General features: G+C 38.1%; 1 protein-coding gene across 1 annotated transcript in view; it reads right to left on the bottom strand.

Moving 5' to 3' along the window:
• Positions 1–22,386, bottom strand: part of TG (thyroglobulin) — a 145,648-nt gene that overhangs the window by 71,937 nt on the left and 51,325 nt on the right. The window contains exons 30-39 of the mRNA XM_062504085.1: positions 21,886–22,023; positions 20,583–20,759; positions 19,468–19,579; positions 18,899–18,978; positions 17,255–17,398; positions 14,669–14,734; positions 5,009–5,143; positions 3,987–4,151; positions 2,627–2,849; positions 110–203 (exon numbers count right to left, since the gene is read on the bottom strand). Coding sequence (XP_062360069.1) covers positions 110–203; positions 2,627–2,849; positions 3,987–4,151; positions 5,009–5,143; positions 14,669–14,734; positions 17,255–17,398; positions 18,899–18,978; positions 19,468–19,579; positions 20,583–20,759; positions 21,886–22,023 — 1,334 coding nt within the window. The remainder of the gene's footprint in view (positions 1–109; positions 204–2,626; positions 2,850–3,986; positions 4,152–5,008; positions 5,144–14,668; positions 14,735–17,254; positions 17,399–18,898; positions 18,979–19,467; positions 19,580–20,582; positions 20,760–21,885; positions 22,024–22,386) is intronic.

The raw sequence follows: 22,386 nt of genomic DNA, 5'->3' as shown, positions 1-22,386 counted from the left end.
TTGTGAACATCTCAGGAAAAACAGCCATCCATGTCAATTAAAAGAACTTTGGAAAGAGACAATCTGCAGCTACAAAAGAAATTCTATTTTAATTACCCCTCTTACTTACAGTGGTGGCAGGAACAAAGATGTGCAGATACAGACAATCCTCACTGACAGACTGTGACGGGGCCTCTCCATCTCCTGGCTGCCAACACGCTGCCCTAGAGACACAGATTTAGAAAGTTCCAATAAAAAAGGCTTGCACTCTTCTCCCACTGCTGCTACTTCCTTATATTTTGATGCATTAGGTTAATAAAATCTTTAAATCTGTAAATCTTGATCTTATTTAAAACTGTGCCCACCTATAAGCTAGCAACAGTTATGTGGGTTTGTATACATACACACAATACATTGTATTTGTGTGCCTAAAACCCCTCCTCAAAAACTCTGCCTCATTTTAAAAAGCTTAAAACTTGAAAATATGTTTTTAAAAAACCCAAACTTTACGTAAACTACACAAAATTAGCACCAGCTGTAAAGGGAGCAGGACTGGGGCTCACAGGCACAATCTCCCCTATAAAATCCACTCTTTTGTTGAAAAGCTGGTTATTTATTTAAATTTCTAATCTGTGGACTACCTACATTTTTATTTATTTCCTTGTAGTCTGTGGGCTACATTTCATTATGTTTAATTTACTTTCTAATGGTCTGTGGAAAAACCTAGAAACTTTGAAATTTTAATGCATTTTAAAAATCTCTGTGTTCTAAGCATCATAGCAGACCATTAACAGTGTCAATTAATGCTAAAAGTACCCTTTCAATAAGAATTCAGCAGCCAGCCATGTAGAGAAAATTATTTTCTGGCCCTCATCTGAATAAGTTTCATCTCCTCAAGCATATCAAGCTTGAATCAGGTGGATGATTTTTACTGTTCAGTGATAAACTACTTTGAAGCCAGTTCCTTCTCTTTCACAGCTTTATCCATACCAAACAACGAGTTATGGAAAAAACTCACAATTTATTAGCGAAGAAGCCAAAAGAGGCTTCGGAAAATAAGGTAATAGCTGAGAGAATTATTTCTAAATTATCATTTTTAATGCCCTTGTAAAATTTTGTCCTAAAGGTGTGAAGAAATTATTAGAAAACTACATGAAAAAGGACCAGACCTGATGGAATTCTACTTTTTTTTTTTTCCATAAGGGGGAGATTCCTAGGATAGTGATGTCACTCAACAACTTCCATACTGACAGAGTGAAGCACATCATCTCTCAAACAAAAAAAAACTTTTAAAGACATTTTTGGCAGAAAAAAATACAAATTCCCAGGTAGAGAACCTGCCAGGACAACAGACATTACACTATTAATCACAGGACGGCAGGGATCATCACTTGTGATCATGGCTTTTTTCTCCAGCTCCCAGGAGAAAGGCTGCCACCTGCTGAAGCAAGTCCATAGCTCTTCTAGGAGCTGGAGACTCCAATAGCTGGCTGGTGTTTTTGGTTGGGTTGGTTTGGGTTTCTTAAGTTTTACAAGTCTTTCATCAAGTCCAAGCTGATAAATAAATATTTCTCTTCCATCAGTAATGGCACTGTGCTAATGTGATTTTTTTGTACATAACTATTTAGCAACATCAACATAGAATATATAGAATCCTAAAAAAAATCAACACTTTCTATACATAAAGTGAGGTCTGTGCAATTCCCCAAATGTAAACTCAAATAATGGCTTTTTAAAACCTTAAATGAATAATAGAAGATAATGGCTAAATTTTTCGTTGGACTAAGTAAGCAGTGTGGATTCAAAAGACAGTAACCATGCTCCCCAAATTCCTTTGAAAACCTCAGCCAGGCTGCTCATTGAAACCCCAGGTCTTCAAGGGCAGATCACAGAGGCAGGTGTGTCTAACTAAGCCCTACAAGACAGCACACTGTGGCTCAGACACCAAGAGCTGTGTGTGCCAAACCAACACCACTGTACACCTAAGGAAACAAAAAAGCCACATCCCACCAGATCCCTGCAATGTACTCCAGGCTGTGGCTTCACACCTCCACAGCTCAGGTGCATCCTCAAGGACAGGATCACCAAAGGCCAAATATATTTTCCACTCCTTGAAAAGGAGTTTGGTTTTTTTCCAAGTATTTGCCTTTTAATAGTTTTTGAACAGAAGAGATTGATTTTCTGGGTTCTTCGGCCTGATCTCCTGGACACTACTAAGCAGAGAATTTCTGTAAGAGGCCCACAGCTTCTGGTTACATCAGTGTTCAAGTGCCCTTCTTGGATTAAATGAGTACAAATTTATGGCTCAGCAGGAGAAAAAATTATTTTTGTAAATATAATAAATACCTGCACAAGTATTATTCAGGACAAAAATGGACTGACAGCAGACAGTTTGTGGGGGAGTTATGCAGACATTCAAGACAATGAAGTGTACAGGAATTTGCCTTTTCTCTTGAAGTGCTTGCATACTTTAACATGTAGACAGAGAAATTATTCTCTTTGCTAATCAAAGTCTCAGACTTGTATCTACCTGTACTCTGTAGGTTGCTTTGCAAGAAAGGACATGAATATTGCTGTCATCACTGCAGCAGCTGCCACCCCCCTGGCTGGACAAGCACTCCTGCAGGTGACCACGGGGGTTTCTTACCGAGCCACTGTGGCATTCCAGGTCTCCACCCCAGCAAAGGGCTCTGGGGGGCTGAAGCGCCTCTCTCCAAGGGGAGGGGCAGCATAAGGGATCCCCAGGAACTGGCTGATGTTTTTCCATTCTGAGCCAATGTGGATCACCTGGGATTTGCCCTTCAGATATCCGTGGGATGGGATGTACACCGTTGGGGTTGAATCCGATTCAGAAATGGGCAGGAGTAAATCTATCAGAGGGGGAGCAGAGGAAAAAGAATTTGGTTTTTCCAGTTAGGACCATTTCAGGAATTAAAATTAGTCCCATTTCCCATAGTTTTAAACTGTTAATTGTCCACTTCTTTAAATGAAACAGATAAATTTACTGTTTACTGTTGTCCTATCAAATAGTTCATTAAAACCCAGCTAAGCGACACCTCCTGCTATTTTCCCCTAAGAAAATGTATTTGATAGGCAGGAACAAAATTCAAAGTCATAGGACTAAAACCAAACCTGCAATGAACAATAAACACACAAGTCTACTTTTATGTCTCAGTTTGTGATTTTGTTTTACTTGGCAATGATAAACTTTTTTTTTCTCTCATTGAGTTTCAAACTAGAACGTTCTCATTGATGTCACAGAATTTCAGTGAAAAGGAAAATTTTCTCCCCTTCCCCCTTATTGTTACCTGGGTTCTAATTAGCTTTAATAAATAACCAGTATTTCACAAGAAGAAAGCAGTCTCTTTAGAAATCAAGGTGAATAAGCCAAACAAAACTTATGTTTTTGAATAAGTATGTAACAAAACATACTTCCAAACATACAAAAAACCAGAATTTTTACTTATCTAATCTGTCTACACAACTTCTTTTTCTCTTAAATACTTTTCACTTCTTTAAAATATTATTTCATCCTGTTTAGAGAGCAGGGATATCTGTTTGGCTTTTTGTTTTCTCTAGAGATTTTCCTTAATACTTTCAATTGACAGTGGCTTTTCAACACTCTTAGTGTTATTCAAGTTTAAAATGAAAAGCATATCAAAGCATCTTCTGCAGATGAAAAGCTAAGAGCTGGACTTGCATTACTGTTGCTGTTTGTTTTTACTATTCTGCACTTTCAAAACATCTTTCATAAACTAGACTTCCTCTGAAACACCTGCTTCAGCACCAGAGGGCAACACTACGATTTCATGCATTTTTAAAACAGTATTTGGGGACATTTTTCCCATCCTCTTGGCTGTAACTCCTCTGAAACAGCCATGGACAAGTGTCTAGGAGACATCCACATTGCTTTATGAGTGAGGAATTCCTCAGTCCTGCATTCACAAGAATTGTGCACAGGCCATCACAGTTGAGGCCCTTCCTCCACAGCTTTAACCTGTTCTTACCTTGTCTCCTGTAGATATAGGTGGCTGGTTCTTTGAGTAAAACCCAGCAGCTGTGCCCTTGCAGGCCATGTCTGCATATCTGTGTATCAGGGTAGAAAATGCACCTTATGGCTGAAGGCTGGATTTCCAGTGTAACCACTGTACATGACTGGTTCTTTGAACAAGCTGTGAGGTGAAGCATGAAGACAAAGAGCATGTAAAAAATGTGTTCTCACAGTATTTTGCATGACAGCTCTTACACTGTTCTTGAACGAAAGGTTTTACAGCAGGTGAAGCAACAAGGATATCATGTAATTCAGAGTAATGGGACAGAAAAGTCCTCAAATGCCCAGAATATTCTCCAAATAGATAAAGGACAGAAGGTTATATTTGCTTTGAGAGGGATTAATGCAGCAAAAGAACTATTATCACAGGTTTTAGAAGGAGAAATACATCATCTAGTGAAGTGCTGATAATTTCATCTGAATTTCAACAGTTCCCAATGAGTAAGTGGAAACTCTCCCTTATTTTTACCACTCCGTGACATTGAGGATTTCCCAGTCATGTGAAACTAAAGGACTCTTTTCTGTCTAGTCAGGCTGTAGGTTAGAGCAATTCTGCTGTTACTACAGCTTAATCCTCCCAGCTCTCAGCTAAGCCTCCCTCACACACCACTGCCACAGATTGCTTTAGGTAATGGCAGGTGGGTTTAGAAAATGGCAGCGGCTCTTTAGAAAAACAAGACATTATTGCTTTAATTATTTGCTATAATATTCTGCCAGCTGTACAATGCCTGGAGAAGTAAGAGATGTCTGTGCCTAAGAGGTGTCAAAATTACCTAATTACTATACAGCATTTTATATCTATTGCATCTCTCTTTAGCTAAACTATTTCAGAACCCCTCCCTCAGATTAGGAAACACTGGGATAGCTTTTATAAACAAGTAAAATCAGTGTATCTGTGTCAGAAGTTGGAAAGCTGTTCTTGGTTTTCAGGCTCACAAGTCAGTATTTTCTGTAAAGCTGTGAGTGACCATTTCTCACCAGATAGGCAAAAATCTCTGGCAGTGGAGAAGTCATCGGATATATCTCTGCTAACATGTACAATTTCAAAGCTGGAGATGGATGAATCCATGAGAACAGATGACGCATTTAAGGGTTGCCATGCATCCACATACTCTGTAAAATGATCCACAAAAAAAAATAATATTACTAGAAGGAGCAGTAAAAATTTCAGAGGAAATTCATATAAAGTTAAAAGCACTGGGGAGTTCCTCAATGAACAAGTGACATCTTCCTTTGCATCAACTTTGCATCAACTGAGAATAAATTGAATATTCAAAGGCCTTCGACTTTAAGGTCCAATCCCATGTTCAGAGGTCAGATATGAATTGGTTTACAAAGGTATTTAGTAAAGAAATAGGCAAATCCAGAGCAGCTTTATCCAGGTTTTAAGGTTTAAATTCATTTAAATAAAAGGTTTCTGAACAGCTCTAATTACATTAAAGGGCATGGGTTGTAATGCTTGCACACAAGTTCTTGAATGGGCACAACCACTACTAACTTCTTGGAAAGGAAATGGAGGTTAATTTGATCATCTTAATTTGATTTGGTGGACAGAATTATATTAAATTCTATGAGCAGTTTTAATGTAATGTAACTTCTACATAATAAGATTTCACTCGATTTCATAGGCATATATATACACAAATATCTGCATACATGTAAGTATAATCATGTATATTACATATATGTATATTCCCATATATACATTTAACATTCCTGCACTTGCATGAACATGCATATACACATATGTACTAACTCTGCTATTCCTCAAGGATTGTCCTTTGTCTCAAACCGTATTTAAAAAAAATACCACAAACATTCTTTTCTCATACACAAACAGATAAAAATATCTGAGAACTCTCAATTTTGCACATAGAAGACAAAAAAGAAAGATTGGGACAGAATGGGCCTTTAATTATTTTAGTTCCTTTCAGAAGTTCAATGTGTTTTAAAAGCAGAAGGCTGCTGTGGCCACTGAGTCCTAAACAACAGGTTGGTGCTACTCTCTCCATATAATTGTAGGGTGAGGACAGAGCAGAGTCAGCTGTTCCTTTGCTATTCCTAGTGAGCAGGTCTTGCCCTTGAGATCATTGACCCACACAGATGCAAAAGTCATGACCTGTCATTTCATTAACATTTCTTTTTTCTACTGAGAAATCTGTCAAAGATGGCCAAAGTTTCCTTTCTCTCCCTCTCATAGAAAGACAGTTTGACCACAGCACTCAACATCAGACCTGAGCTGAGGTCTGGGATCCATACAATCAATCTGAAAGTCCTGGTGTTGACACTCTTGTCCAGTTATGAAAACTCAAGACCCCAAACACACCACAGACAAGGCTGGTTGCATCCTTCCTTGAGCAAACAGGCAGGGAATAGCAGTGACTAAATCTGATTTCATAATTGTTGTATAATGCACGACAACACAGAGTAACTGTGACAATTCAGGACTCTACATTGATGCAAAAACATCTTTTCTTTTGCAGGGTAAATCCTTCCCTAGGAAGTGTAAGCCTCAAGCATGAGTTATCTCACAAAGGACAAGCTAAAAAAAACTGATGTGCTACCACCATTACCAAGGTTGTTGGGTTTTGTTGGTTCTTTTGCCATCCCCCTTGCTGAAGAAAACATCTGACTGAGTGATGAACTGGCCTTCTGTATTCCACAGAACTTCACAAAGTTCAGGTTTTGAACTAGGGGCAAGAAACCAGGACTGGACTCCATGGGTCTTTTACAACAAAAATCATGCCATTCCTCTTACAGTTGTGAGCAACTTTGCTAAGAGAGGGAAGCTGAAAGTCTCCAGCTAAGTAGAAATGAAGATTAATTTGGTATTGAACTGTTTCATGTTAATACCCCAAACTTACTTGAGTCACAGAGAGGAAAAGTCATCACCAGTGCTACATTCAGAGGGGATCTGAATTAGTCAGGAGCAGTGACCCTGCAGTCACACCTTGACTTGTGTAACAGACTCACTGCACTGGATTTTTTCTTCCTTTTAAGGACTGATGATTTCATTATTTTAGAGGAACAGAGTGATTTTAGCCATGTGAAAATGTCTATTTTTCATATTGTCAATGGTTCTCTCTTTTAAAAACATCCACTATGAGCTGTTGCATGACTTAGGTTAGAAAACTTCAGGGTCTACAACTAGGGTGACAGTTTGTGGCACTTAGTTAGAAAGATACCTAAAAATAGACACAAATTTTAAGTAATGGAGAATTAACCATTACATCCTCTCCAGAGATTTTCTGCCTGCATTACTAAATCTGCCAGGTCTATCTTTTCCAGACTGAATCTTAGCGATTTGTGTTTTCAGTTGGAGGGGGGGGTTGGTTGGTTTGGTTTGGTTTGGTTTTTTGTTTTGCTTTTTTTTTTTTGAAGAACAAGAAAAGATTTCTTTTAGCAATATGACTAAAAATTTATTTTCACTTAAGACTAATGTCGCCATCCTGTGCTGTCTGCAGTACCAGCAGCTGAGTACTACTGGAACAGGCAAAATCTCTCTAGCTTCAAACACAAAGCTTCAAATTACCAGCTGTTGTTCTTTCAAAAGAGAGTCTTGTCTGGATTCCACTGTAACACAAAAAGTCTGGGTGAACCTGTGGTTTTGAAAGATGTCCCCAGACTCTCTTTCCATAGCTTCCCCGACTCACCAAATGACTTCAGGCAAGTCTCATCATCCTCATTTTTCTCCATTCCCACAGCCAAACATTCAGAGAGGTCCTTGCTCTCTCAAGAAGGAAATTCAAAAGGAATCCATAAAAAATGAATAGAATAGAATAGAATAGAATAGAATAGAATAGAATAGAATAGAATAGAATAGAATAGAATAGAATAGAATAGAATAGAATAGAATAGAATAGGATATACACCTCAGGTGCTATTTTACCTCTTTATGCGGGGTAGAGTCAAGTCAGGAGTGTATCTTTTATACACATATAAGGCACACTGGACAGTTTGCAGCCTATGCTAGGCATGGAAGAGTGACCACTTGTCCTGGTTTACAATACAAGATACATATTCTATTACCATCTGAGAAGGGTGATCATCCTTATCTCTGTGGGAAGTATCTTCTGTTAATGGGCCATTGAGTCCTACTGTATAACTCATAAGATTACATCATCCCATTGGGAGATGCTCCAGCCAGGAGGACGAGCCAAGCCTTTCCTACCTAGATAAAAACTAAGGTTTGGAACACCAAAGGCAGCTTTTTCCACTGGATTCCAGAGGAAGAACCAGGTTTTTATCCACATCATCACTGGACCCTTTGGAGGAAAACTGCACCAGCACCCTGACTGACAGGGTATCAGGTTGTATGCAGACTCTGTCAGTGGTTTTATTTTTTTTTTTATTATTGCATGTATTTTGTTTTTCCTTTTTCTCTTCCCTATTAAAAATTGTATTACTGACTTGAAGTCTCACTGGTTTTGCTTTTCAAACCAGTACACCACTCATGCCACTCATGACCACTCGTGCATGCAAACATGCACACCTCATACATTCCTATCTAAACTGATTATTCATTGCTCCAAATCTCACAGAAGTGACCTTTGCCACATGGGAGGTTCTTTTGGTTGGGTTGGGGTTTAGGTTGTTGGGGGTTTTTTTATCCTCCACCCTGGATTAAGCATTCATAATCTCAGGCCAGATGTAAATGCTGAGACTCCCAGTTTTTCCTTTTCTTTGGTTCTACCCAGCTGACCCAGAGAGATGCAGAAACATTAATGCTTATTTTAACAACAGAGGAAAACTCTTTTACCCAGAGCCCACACATGGCAGCACTGTGAACACTGAGAACCAACAGTGAGCTGCTAATGAGATTTTGGATATTAGTTGGTTCTTCCCTTCTCATGAAAGCAGATCCAGCAACACCCACAGCCATGCACACCCACTTCATTCTATGAGCAAAACACAGCTTTCTATGGCTGATCTAAACTTGCCTCATATAGAAACTGCTCTCACAAGGCAGAGCTAAGACTGGCCCTGTGCTGCTGGCAGTGCACAGTGCACCTGATGGGCTGGAAGACATTTCTGATTTATATATAGGTTAAGAGCTGACCTTCCAACCCACATTTTGGCAAAGGCTTTCATTGGATAATTACAGCCCTCTGAATCCAGCCATCCCTGTAACTCTCATTGCAAAATTATAGATGTCCCATATAGAGAGCCTCTGTCTTCCAAATGTTCTTGTTTGGGTAGGCAACATTTAAGACTGGATTTGCAAAAAGACTCACACTGGCCTTACTCTGTTCCCACTCCAGTCACAAGATCACAAGACTGGAATAGATTTCCTGGCAATGATATTATAAAATCCTTGTCATAAAGTCAACAAAACTTTCATCACTGACTTCAGTGAAGGAAAAGAGTCATCAATTATGAGTTTGATGCAAAATTTTACACTTGATATAAGGAAACAGAGATACAGAAGAGCATTAAAATAGCAAGTTAAATTTAAAAGAAAACTTGTGAAGTTGAGGAGGTCAATATGAGGTTAAGGATGTGCCCTCTGGGTTCAGTATGCTTGATTTATGTTTGAAAGACAAATTCTGATCTTAATTCTAAAATTTGTGAGCCATACTTAATAGCCTGACTCAAACCCAAAACATGCTTACAGACTGAACTCACTGCTTTATATTCCTAGTTTTCAGAGGGTTTTTTTAAAAAGACTGCTAACCTGTCTGTATACCAACAATCTTCAAAGCCAGAAAATCATCAGCTCAGAGTGAACCTGCAGAAAATATACTCTTCCTAAAATAAAACTACTTCTCATTTTTGTTGATCCATTGAGATTTATATAATTCAAAATTAGTGATTTTCTTTAAACTGCTGCATAATAACTGTAATTGCACCTCAGGCAAGTCTCAAAAATAACAACTGAGTATTTATGGACTTTGGCAGGGAGCAATCTCACTATGTTCCTGTTAAATACAAGCTTTCTGTCTCCTTCAGGGGTGTCAATTATAGCAATGATACAGCAAGGGGATATTAAAAATGTACTAGGTATTTATCCAGGTGTAAAATAAGCTGCTTTCAAAAGGTCAAAACCCTCATATTTACAAACAATATTAATCAAAATTAAGACCAAAGATAGAGAGATTCCACATCAGAGATCAAATTCGCTGTGTGAGAGCATGGTAAAAGAGTTCCCAAAAAATGGATAAAATTAGGCTGTCTTTGTTTCACACCAAGGATGTCTCTGACAAATACTCAGCATTGTCGGAAAACAGGAAGATAAATGATACTATTAATCACCACAGTCAGCTACATCAGCACTTGTACTACCATCAGCATCTCTCTCCAGAATGGAAATGTCCCATGTGCAGACACAGCCCAGTGGGAAATTCATTCCCATGCTGGAATATTCTGTACCCGCTGCTCTGCTCAGTCCTGCCTCAAGGGAATGACTATAAATCAGTAGGGGACCATAGGAGGCCAGAATAGGAAGGAACTAACAGATCATTACATCCATACCTCAGTGGTTTTTCAATTAATTACTCAATTTGCATGGAAAGGGATCAGAGCCCACATGATCTCTACATTATCCACAGGACCGTGGAACCACCCTGTAAGGCCCACTGCCTCCTAACAGCTGCCAAATTTAAGATAGATAAACATGTTCTAAAGAACATGTCTAGAGAACTGAAGACAAAAATATTCATTAAAGTTTCGATAATTACTGTATATAATTAATAAATCTCATAATAAAGTCAAAAGTCATCAGGGTTGCTCCTCACACGCACACAGGAGTATTGTCAGGCTCTTCAGTCTGCTTTAAGAACAAGTATTCCTTCTATAAGTTCAGGTAATATGTCTCATGGATAGTTTTGCTTCTTTCAGACTAATTTTCAAACACATAAAAATTTCCCATACTCAAACCCTTGCACATAAACTGTTTGAGAAACAGTGTTGCATATTTGGAAAATAACAAAATTAATTATATAATTAAAAACCCATTTTCTTATCTCCCCTAGCTTAGAGCTAGCTGCAAGAAGTTCCATGTCAAAGCCAATTATGAGACCTGACTGTTTTCTCTTTATAAGACAGTCTGCCATGTCCACAAAACTGAGCAGATTTGTTATTTAAATACTAGCCTAAATAAACCAAGACTGCAGGACAACACTGAAGCATGGGCAGTCTTAAAATAACATCTGTTCTGCCGTTGTTAAAGGTCACAGATGGTACCTGAAACTCCCCACAGGTGGTTCCATACTCAGAGTCATCACAGCACATTTTCTACAGGGGAAAAAATATTCCAAACCTAACAAGTTGGACTTTCCCAGTCAGCTCAGGCTATCAATTTTTCAAGCACCACTTCTCATATCACAAAAACTATGTGGAAATCACAACAGACCAACAGGAGCATGCTCTGCTTCATGCAATAGATGTACAGAAGTAAATGGAATTATTCATTCAGTTAAAGATGAAAACCATACATTCAGTTAAACACACTAGAGCTGGAGATGACTTGGAGACTTTAGCCTTGTAGCAGAAAGGCCTTTGCAAGTAGGCAAAACTTGCTGAAGCAACAAAAAATTAGTGAGAACTCAGGTAAAAGACATTGTGCAGTTCACCTCCCTCCTGCTAGAGAGTAGTGGGCTACAGGCACTACATGGGGTATCTAGTGAATGTTAGGAACACACAGCAGTGTTGTTTGTAGGGAGAATAATTTGGGAAAAGCTCACTGGAGCCTCAGGCTTTTGAAAGAAATCACAGGGCTGCAATGGGCTGCTGGATGAACATTCTGGTAAAAGACGAAGAACAGGAAGAGCCCTGACCCTCTCCTTTTGCTGTGTCTCTCCCAGGATACATAGGGGAGGGTCTTTTCTTGCATCTCCCTAGTGGCTGCAGGCTGCTCTATGACAAGACATGAAAAGAAGTTGCTCCTGAAAATTATTTTTGTCATTGCAGATTCAAAGGTCTAGACATTTTATGGTCATTACTGCTGATAAACTTCTCCAAAAGCCCAGACCAAGGAACAGAAGGAAAATAAATATCGGCCCCATGACTTCAAAGGTATTTGAGAGTGGCCTCAGAATGACATTAACCAGCTCCCTCTGCATTCCTGGATTTGTATGTCCAGCTTGGTCCGTGACCTGATCCTCCTCCTCTAAGGCTAAAACTTCCTTGCTGCATTCTTCCTCCTGGTCTGAATATCCTGAAGGCTGGACTTGCCAGGAAAGACTGAGGTGAAGAAGGCACATTGTCTTTTTCCGTCTCCTTTGCCATCAGATCTCCCACCCCATTCAGCAGGTCCACAATTTCCCTACTCTTCTTTTTGCTATCCAGGTACTTGTACCAAGGCTTTCTGTTGAGATCTTTCTGTTATTTCATGGTCCTACACAAGAACAATGAGTAAAACAGGCAAAGCATCTACTCCCCACCAGGCTGAAAATAAGTCTGCTCATCTGGGTTTATTCACAACACACTGGGGCTGCAGACACCACAGATTCTGAATGGAGCAGCATCCTGACTGCAAATGGGAGGAAGAGAAGTGCTGGGCACTCTGTCCTGAGCATTGCAAACTGGCTGACCTAGGAAATGGGGCAGTCAAAGCATTAACTTCTGATGAATGTAGGCCTTAACAAAGTCCCAGTTAACTCAGGCTCTAGATTGGACATAACATTAAATTCACGATTTAGCAGAGCCTTCTGGCAAAGTATGCAAATTTAAGTATTTTTCTGATCTTTCAATGAAAAATGTATAATTTTTGTATGAGTAGGTAACGCTTACATTCACACACACACACACACACACACACACACATCTACTCACAGCAGTGCCCTTTTAATAGTGACATTTGCTCACATTCACCATATGGCTGCCACAGAGCAGCCACAGTAATTTTTTTATCCCCTTAATTTTATACCCTTAATCACAGTAATTTTTATGTACAAGCATTAACACAAGGTACAAAATTCAGTAAATGCTAGCTTTTGTGTGATGCCCAATTCTAAAACACTCAGTCTTGTATAGCACATATTAATTAAATATACAATCATGAAGTGTTTGGAAACAATGTTTTTGAAAATTTTCTAAAACCTCTGATAATACAGCCCGGAAAATAATCTGACCTAAATAACCAGTGTGGTACTTTTACTATCAAAATGAGACTGAGCATAAGGACAGATGGTGTCCAGTTGCATTTTGAATGTGTTGCTCCAGTGGTGTCAGAGCCCCAAAGTGACCAGGAAACTGGTGCTAATTTGGCTTCCAGCCTTGTTGTGCTCTGTAATTAAATGATTTCTCCTAACCACTAGCAGTGCCCAGGACAACCACTCTAACCCAGAATCCTGCATCCTTGCGGGAAGCTCTGCTTGCTTGGTTGCTAAACCAGACGTCTGCAAACCAGAGACATCCCTAGTTGCTCTGAATTTGGAAAGATGGCCTGGAAATAGGTGGGACAGATCTGGGTTGCAAAAGATTAGCACCTCACTTGCTGGGACTACTGTTCTGGGCAGTCTTTAGAGTCAAAAGCAAACAGCAGCAAAACGTAATTTCCAGATTTTCTTAAATGCTCCTTAGGTCACTGTTTTCCTAGACTTAAGCAAGTGAGAAAAACATAAAAGGAAAATGACAAAATTACTACCAAGCTTCACTCTGGGAGGAAGAAAGCTTTAGTGAAATTGTTTTCCACATCCTACGGGAAAAACAGTCTGCAAAGGAGTTGAATTGCCCAACCTACATGCCAGGCCTACCCCACCACCTCCTCAAAGTGTTTCACACAAAAATTATTTCTGCTTACCTACAAAGATAGGAGTTTTCCTTCTATTGCATTAAAATGATCATTTAAAAAGCAGAAATTCTACTAAAAAGTAGACCAAACTTGATCATGACTGGTGGCTATGGATATGATTATAAGACAGATCATAATAAATTCTGAACTGAGTATTGAAAATTTTTTGCAAATATCAAGTCTCTGGCACGCTCAGTTGCATATGGTTTAAAGAAAGACAGATTCAATCAGATTAAATATTTGTTCAGATCAAACAGAAAATCAAGAACAGAGATGGAAGTGACTTCTCAGTTTTAGTATAATAGGAGGGCCAAATTGAGTATTCTAACAACCAGTCCACCCTTCTCCTTTCTGTTACACACAGAATTTCACAGCTATGCAGTATATTTCTGGAAATGACACTTCAGGGAAGCCTGTAGCTGCTGACAGTTTGCATATATTTTTAGGGGGCATTAGACACAAAGCCCTGAAAGACAGCAGTTAAGTTTCGTTTACTAAGAAGACCCACCCACTTTTGAAATGAGGCATGCGATATTACCATAAGATTCATTGTATTTGGAAAGTGATGCAATATCCACGCTCATAAATAATTTTTTTCATCAGTCTTGCCAAATATTTTGTATCAGTGATGTCATGAGGCAGAGAGTGTGAGAAATTAGGTCAGAATCATGGACATGACAGTTGTTTCATTTAAATGACACACAATTAATGAAAATTAGCAAACATGTAAATGAGTAACCTCACGGGGGACACTTTCATTACAGTGTTAGCTTTCAGCAATATGTACAAAATAGAGGATGAGGGGACTTTTACTGTTCTTTTTTTTTCTTTTTTTTTTTTTTGGGGGGGGGGGATGGTGAGAGGCTGTTTGGTTTTGCTTTGGTTCAATTCATAAATACACTTACCACTTTCTGGCCTGAGAAGTAAACTAACACGTGGGCACAGGTTGGGAATGGTGCTCTTCAAGTCAGCTAAAAGCAGAAAAAAACCAACACAGTTGAAAACAGTAATACTTGAAGGTTTAAAATGCAATTCATACTCAATATTTCTAGCACTGCTTCTTGGATCTGGATGTTGCATCTTCTCCCCACAAACACCAAGAGTAATGATGCAAGGCTGCTTTGCTATCTAATCCTTTTGAGATCATACATGAAACCAGACTTCCTTAAATTCTGTATTTATAAATATTTCTACAAATAATTTTTGAGATGCAGTTATGAACAACTCATTTCAGTATTTCTGTGTTTTTTACTGTGCTCCTCTCTGTATTCAGGTTTCTGCACCAGGAGAGACACAATTTTCTCTTTGCTTCCAGCAAACTGGAATTTCTCAGAAATACGAATTAGAAACAAGACATTTTCCAGCACGACACTTTCCAATTTGAAGTTCAAATAAGAATTCATCATACACAGAACTTCATATTCATTTCTGTAAATAAACCTTTTCATTTGCTATTGCTTTCCATAAATATTTTGTAATCACAAATAATAAAAATGAAGTTTCTCCTGTGCATTCATATTTTGTAAAACACTTTGGCTAGTCAAACCAGTTATAAAATGTCCACTAAGACATAATAAATTACCATCCCTACAGAAAATGAAGACAGATTAGATTTTCTGTTAACTTCTTCCAGTATGTATTTCCCATGCATATGACTGATAGATGTTTCTAAAAACTCAGAGGTTTTCCCATTCACAGCAGTGAAGGATTTGGCCTATCCAAAACTCTTTAAAATGCTATTCTATGTTCATTTTTGACTGAGCTGCAGCTCTGACTATATAAAATCAAATTGCACGTGAGCAGAGTTGTGCAGCAAACAGCTCACACACCACCTCAGCCTGTAAGAGAGACAGAGGTACCTCCCTCAAACAAGACTGGAATACAGCCAGAAACCCTGCATCATGCTAATATCCCACTACCTAAAGTTAATCACACTTTCAGATTTTACTCATTTACCTCTTTAGCCTGTGAACCCTTTTGTTCCTTTTCCTGATTCCCAGACCTTCAACACACCAGCACAACTGATACAAATTTTTGTCTGTAAATATCTTCATTTGCATAAACATCTGTGCCTTGCTATGTGTTACAGTGGAAACACATCTGTAGCTCCTTTGATGCATAAGGAAATGTCACTGTCTTAACATTCCCTACTTTGCATACACCCCAGGCTCCTCTTCATCATCCCTCTGTCTGTCATGTGAAAAACAGCCTTTATTTTTTGTTGGTTCTTTGCCAACAAGGAGAAAACAATTCCAAGAAGTGGAAGTGTATCTACACCTCTGTTGTCCCCTCTTCACTTCACTTTCCTCTCTTATTCACTCTTACCCTGTCTGCATCTCAGCTTTCCTTGTGGGTGTAGGGACAGTGCAAGACTTGAAAAGCTGAACATTGAGCTCATACTTCAGACACTTAGAGTGTGAATGAAGGTTTTATTTATAAACATTGTAAAATGTAATATATTACCACAATATCTGATCCATCTCTACACAGCTTTAACTGGATTATCTTTCTGTCTCATTCCCTGGACAACATATATCCATGTTTTTTTGCCCCCCTCTCTCAGGTATCAGCCCTTCTCTACTGTGCAAGAACAAAGGGACTATAAAAGCAGAAAAAAAGTCTTTCTTATTCAAAAAATTGCCCTGATTATGTCAGCATCACCAGACCTCCCCCAGAGGGGGCTCTCTGCCCCGATGTCATGCTTGTGTGACCAAGAAACAGGCTGTCCTCCCATAAAGGGAGACAAACTCAGGTGGGCGATGGTTTTCCTTATTCTTTCAGTTATGTGAAATCAGATCTTAACAAAGTAGAACTAGACCTGCCCAAAAGGAGTGTGACAAATGGCAAACCCATTTAAATTTTTCAGCAAAGCAATGAAGCTTTTGTTTCAGCACAGAAAATAAAATCCATCTTGCCTGGGAGTGATTTTGATTCCTCCCAAGGAAACAACACAACATCTCATAACTGCTCTTCTGTTTAAGCACCTGATGGCTTCTTACTACTGAAAAATACAGATCTACTTTGGAAAATGGTCTTGGTGTTTTCTTTACCAAAACAACCAAAAGTGAATTTTAAACTCTGTAGCAAATCCAAACCTTTTGATCTTATGCATCCACATGGATGGTAAAACCATAAGCCAAGGAGTGAGAAATAGTGGTTTTCTGACCAGGACTGAGGGAAAAATATATATGAATTCTGACATTGGCCACAATTTCTGATATAATCTAAGAAATTAAATTATACACCTTTGAGGTATTGCTATTCCTTTTCTATTAATATAATATTAAATTGCAGCTTTCTGTCCTTTGCACATTTTTTTCCTTTCTCTTCCTGCACACTTTCCTTTGCACATACTTGTTCACCTTGTCTATTTGTGGTCCTTGCAAACGGGTCCTACAGCTGGAAGCTGGCATTTTTATACCCTGAACCTAAATAAAAAACTTCAATGTGCAGAAACCCATTAGAAAGGTCATGTCTCCTGCACCACTCACCAGGCTTTTGATACCAGCCAAAGGGGTGTATCTTGACTTCAGCATCTGGTGAAGTGCAGTCTGAAACATGCCAAGCACTTCTTGTTTCCTCAGCACACATCTGGATTCCAAGGCTGTTCAGAGTCACACACACGATCTTTCCACCTGCCAAGGATGCACGTGGTTATAGAAATAAGGAAGAAAATTTTCCTTTTCTAGATAGCGTTGTGAAGAAAAATAACACAGCACAGTTCCATTGAGTGTTAAATGAAATTCAACTGACTTAGAAATCAAAGGAAATACCTGAAATGAGCCAAGTGATTGAAACTAGTGCTGAAAAAATCCCATTGAATTCACTGTGAGGGAAGCTGGGCAACAGCATTAAAATCCATTATAATCCAAAGTCACAGAGAATTTCACTGAAGAAAGGTCAGGAGTCTTTGAGCAAGCAGCCCTTTCATGTTAATGTAATTAAAAATCTGCATATGTTGAAACATGTCCCCTACTTATACCAAGATAAAAATTCTTTCAAAGCCCTAGTGTAAATAATTTTGTTCCTGAAAAATATGGAGGTTTGAAACACAGTTTCATTGAAGATTTCAGCTCATGTTAAAATCACTACTGAAAGGTCTTTTGACTATATGAATGCCAATATGAATGTCTGAAATGTCATAGATATTAAATATTAATCAGATAAATTAAAAACATATCTATTTTGCATGTTAGGTGCCTTAATTTTTTTTTATTTATTTTAGAAATATTTAAAGAAACTCAAACTCATATTCAGTTAAGATTTCAAATTTCATATGGTCATAAGAAGGTATGAAAACCATAAACTATTTTTATTTGCATATTAATTCTTATCTAAACTACATGGGATTAATTTTCTAAGCTACTCATTTTTGACCAAGTAAAAATTTTGTCAGCTGAACAAAAAAAATAATAGTAATTAAAAATATGTATTTCTGAAGAGTCTCAAATTTCAAAATGCATTATAAAAACATGTAAATCTGATAACTTCAGGGAGAGTTGATTAGCACACAACTCCAGCAAAAACAAAGCTACACATTTCAGTAAATCTGAATTTGTAATAACATTTTAAAATCTATTTCATTGACTTTGAGCTGGGTGGTACCCAATTTTAAACACCAGCTGAAGACTTTCTTCTTCAACCAGAAGATTAAAATTTGGGAGAAGAGAAGGTCAGACAACCAAGAAAGTCAATAGGCTAAACTGTCCCAGAGTATCCACAGACATTATGTGCTTGCATACACCTAATTTCAATAATATTTAAGTTTCAGACTCCTTTAGGCTTTAAAAAATGAAACAACATAAAAGGCAAAAAATCACTAAAAGAAGTCAAGAAACACTTTTTAAGAGGGGCTGATGAATGAGAAAAAATGGAGTTTTATCAGTTTGAATTTTATGCTGTTGGAATTGCAGCCTCTTAAGGACTCATTCTTACAAAATTTTCTTAATAATTTCTGAAATGTGCAATGTGTCATTGTGCTGAACTCCTAGAAATGGTTACTCAAAAAGGTGCTGAAGAGAGGTGCATGAGATCTGAAAGGGCTTTTAAACTGCACTTCAGAGCAAAAGAAGGTTAACATTTGGATAATGAAGGAAGACTGAAGTTATTTTAAAAATAAAACTGGGGGGGAATACCTGACAGCTGGGAGTCATTAAAAAAGCCAAATCCTGTGCAACAGGGGTCAGCGTCACACCAACGTTCACACTCAAAAAACCTAGGGAAGGAAGAACATTACCATGGTAACATTAGACACTGAGAGCCTGTAGAGATGCCTTTCACAAGAAGAACCAGTACACATACACACTTCCATACATTTTCCATATGGAGATGAAATTATGCTTGATTAGTATACACCTACCAGACTACATCAATTAATTTAGATGATGATTTTGATCTTTGCCCTAAAAATATTAGTCTAAATTAATTGGGTGTATCATTGCTAAGTGATTTAACTGGCCAACTAGTAATTAGTAGCATTATAAGTAACAATTTTCATGTCTATAATTATTAATTGTAGAGAATATGATTTATAACTCAATTATAAATCTCCTTTAAACCATATGTTATCTTTTTTTCATTAAATACTCTCAAACAATGTAATTCCTGGATCACACTTCTGATTTCCTTTATCAGCACAACATGGCCTTGGAATTTCAGACATGGGTAAAATTCCAGGGAGAACAAAGGGACATTCATGTCCTACCCATCAGAAACTGCTTTTCTGCTCATGTCAGTCTTATTTCTCACTGAGATTTCTGTTACTTTCTGGAATGGTACACGTGTGTAGAAGCTCTTCACAGAACTTTTAAGAGTGACTGGAAGAAAAAAGAAAAACAAAATTGGAAAAATGAGTTTAACTTTGTCATATACAAATACTGGTCAAGTAATCAAATGGCAGGGGTCCAGTCTTTGCTTTCATGCTGAGCTCTGGTGGATTAAAAGATAGCATTATGTTATCACAGCAAAATTTTGATTGCTAAGACTGCTAAGCCTGAAGATGAATAAAAATTCACCAAGTGAAGGCTCTGAAAGCTTATCAAATTACATCACCAAGGAAAAACTTCCAGTCAGGCCTCTTGTTTCTGAGACCTGTATTGATGCTACTTCTTCCACGAGGCCTTAAACTGGGGTACAGCTCCGGATTGGAAGACTCTAACGTGCTCATGCATTACTCAGCCCATGCTGCCCTTTGGGCTCCCTAAAATGACATGATTGAATAGTTCCCCAGAATGACATGATTGGATAGCTCAGTTCAGGGGACCTTTACATTTGTTACTGCAAAATTACATGTTCTTGTACAGTGAAAACAAGCTTGTTTGTCCAGCTTCCTTACATGTGCCCTAGGAGAAAAATATTGAACTTCCCAAGTATTCAAAGAGCAAAGGTTAAAATTCATGTCTATAGTTCTGCATTTGCTAAAAATATTTTTTAAAAATTTAAATATCACTCAGTGCTTTCAATTTTTTCATTATTTAGTCACCATAGAAATTTTAATGGTAGATTGTGACATTCAAATTATATTCCTATTTCACCCATATTATAAAACGGGCTAAAAAACTGAAATATAAATTTGAGATCCACTTGGCCTCTCTAACTTGGGAATGGCTGAGGTGGACAGAGTGAAATTTATGGTTGATATCTTTCCATTCTAACTGAAAATGAAAAACCATATCCTGGACAGCCTGAACTGTCCTTGCACCATCACATCCCAAGACTCATTTATGCATGCAGACTTTTTATCTCAGAATCAAGAGCCAAACACTGGCTTGCATTACCAGGGTTAGAGCAGACATTATACATGCAAATACCAAAACTTGCCTATTTTATGGAACAGTGTCTGTGGTTGCCAGGGTAGCACAGCTGCACAGTTTCCTGGTATTTGGTCAAGGCTGCTGTCACAAATCTGTGCCTCTGGATAGAGGGTACACACAAAGTATTTGTCTGTGGCATTTTGGAGATCTGCCATTCGACAAAACTCTTCCTCTTGGTCACAGCCTGGGAAGCAAAGTTATGAACAGTTACACACAGGAGGGTTCCTTTCACTCCCTGCTCCTCTTCATGTTTTCAGAGCAAAGCTATCCATCAGCAAACAACTAAAAATGAGAATTTCAATATTATCCTACTAATCATGCAAATTAATTAATTAGAAGTGTGAGAGAAAGAGGGACACATTCAGGCTCTCGTGGCACTGAAGAGCAGGTTTACCTGGAGAGCACTGTAATGGAGTTACAGCACAGCTAATTGGGAAGATAAATTCCCCAGCTGTGACAAGCAATACCCCAGTATGTTGTTCTCTCTTTAATATTTTAATTCATAAAAGCCTCTTTCTTTTTTAATAGATCTGACATACAAATTTTATAATCATAAGAGAACTCTGCATCAGTTGTGGTTTTGACAAATAAAAAGGACAATAATGTCTACAATATCTTAATAAGATTTTACAAAAAATATTTCTAAAGCATTCAAGCATCACACAAAATTAAACATAACTTTCCTAGAGTAAACTGTTCAAGACATTTGCTTTTAGCAGTTTGTTCTGAAATTTGTCCCAGAGCACACCTTCTCTTACCAAAGCTATCAAACCCATTTTTTAATTGCCATGGGAATGGTTCCTGTAAACATGTGTGTCAATTCTTAATTGTAAACAGGAATAGCTCTACTGACCTCTTACAGTGATGTCTGTGCACTGTTTAGTACTCTTAGTTCTGACTTCCTGGTAGAGCTAGAAACTCTTCTCCATTTACCACATTAAAATGTAATTTATCATTAACCCCAATTATCTTAATTTTACCTTCTTTTACCACTATTGCCATCTCTCTATTTGGAGTGTTACACTTCAAGAACAGCAGGACATTGCCCAAGCTGTACCTTTGAATTTTCTTGCCCGTGACAGGGGCACCCTGATGGTGAGTTATGGGCACCCTTTCTGCCATGGCAGGCAAAGACTTCAAGGAAGAAATGGGTGGTTCCATTGGCAATTTCCATGAAAATTTTAGGAGCTGTCTACAAAAAAAAAAACTCTCCAAGTCAAAAGTTTCTACTCATCATTATTATAACACCTATTAAAAGATTTTAGTTAGTTATTATTCCCTACAAAATAACAGTCTCCTTGATGTCTTACGTGTGAGACACCAAAGCAGAGCTTCCTCAGCTGAGTACTTCTGCCTGAAGACCCAATACTGCTGGTAAGGTAGAGAATAGTTCTGGCCACTTTGTATCTGGCTGCTGTCCATTAGGTAGAAAAGATCCTTTGTGGAATCTGAGAGACAAACAAACAAAGAATTCCACAAAAAATTAACTATGATCTGGAACGAATTAAATTTATTAATATATAAAATTCTTACTGCCTTTCGCAGTAAAACAGCTGCAAACATTTTATAGGACTAGAATACACCAAAGACTGCTTTGAATAAGAGAATTGTTCACCCACAGTGATTCTCCTGAAGGCAGTGACTCCCTGCTGACCTGCACAAAATAACACTGACAGCTATTTCCAATATCAAAAAACTAGATGAAAATTCTAGAAATTAGAGGCTTCACTCTATTGTCATGCAACACAACATCCTAACAATGAAGTATGAGGATTCAGAGGATGCTTGTAGTTCCTTTATTGATGTTGTTT

This window comes from Cinclus cinclus, chromosome 1 (assembly GCF_963662255.1).
Source record: "Cinclus cinclus chromosome 1, bCinCin1.1, whole genome shotgun sequence".
Taxonomy (NCBI): domain Eukaryota; kingdom Metazoa; phylum Chordata; class Aves; order Passeriformes; family Cinclidae; genus Cinclus; species Cinclus cinclus.
This window is presented reverse-complemented; position numbering and strand designations above follow the sequence as displayed.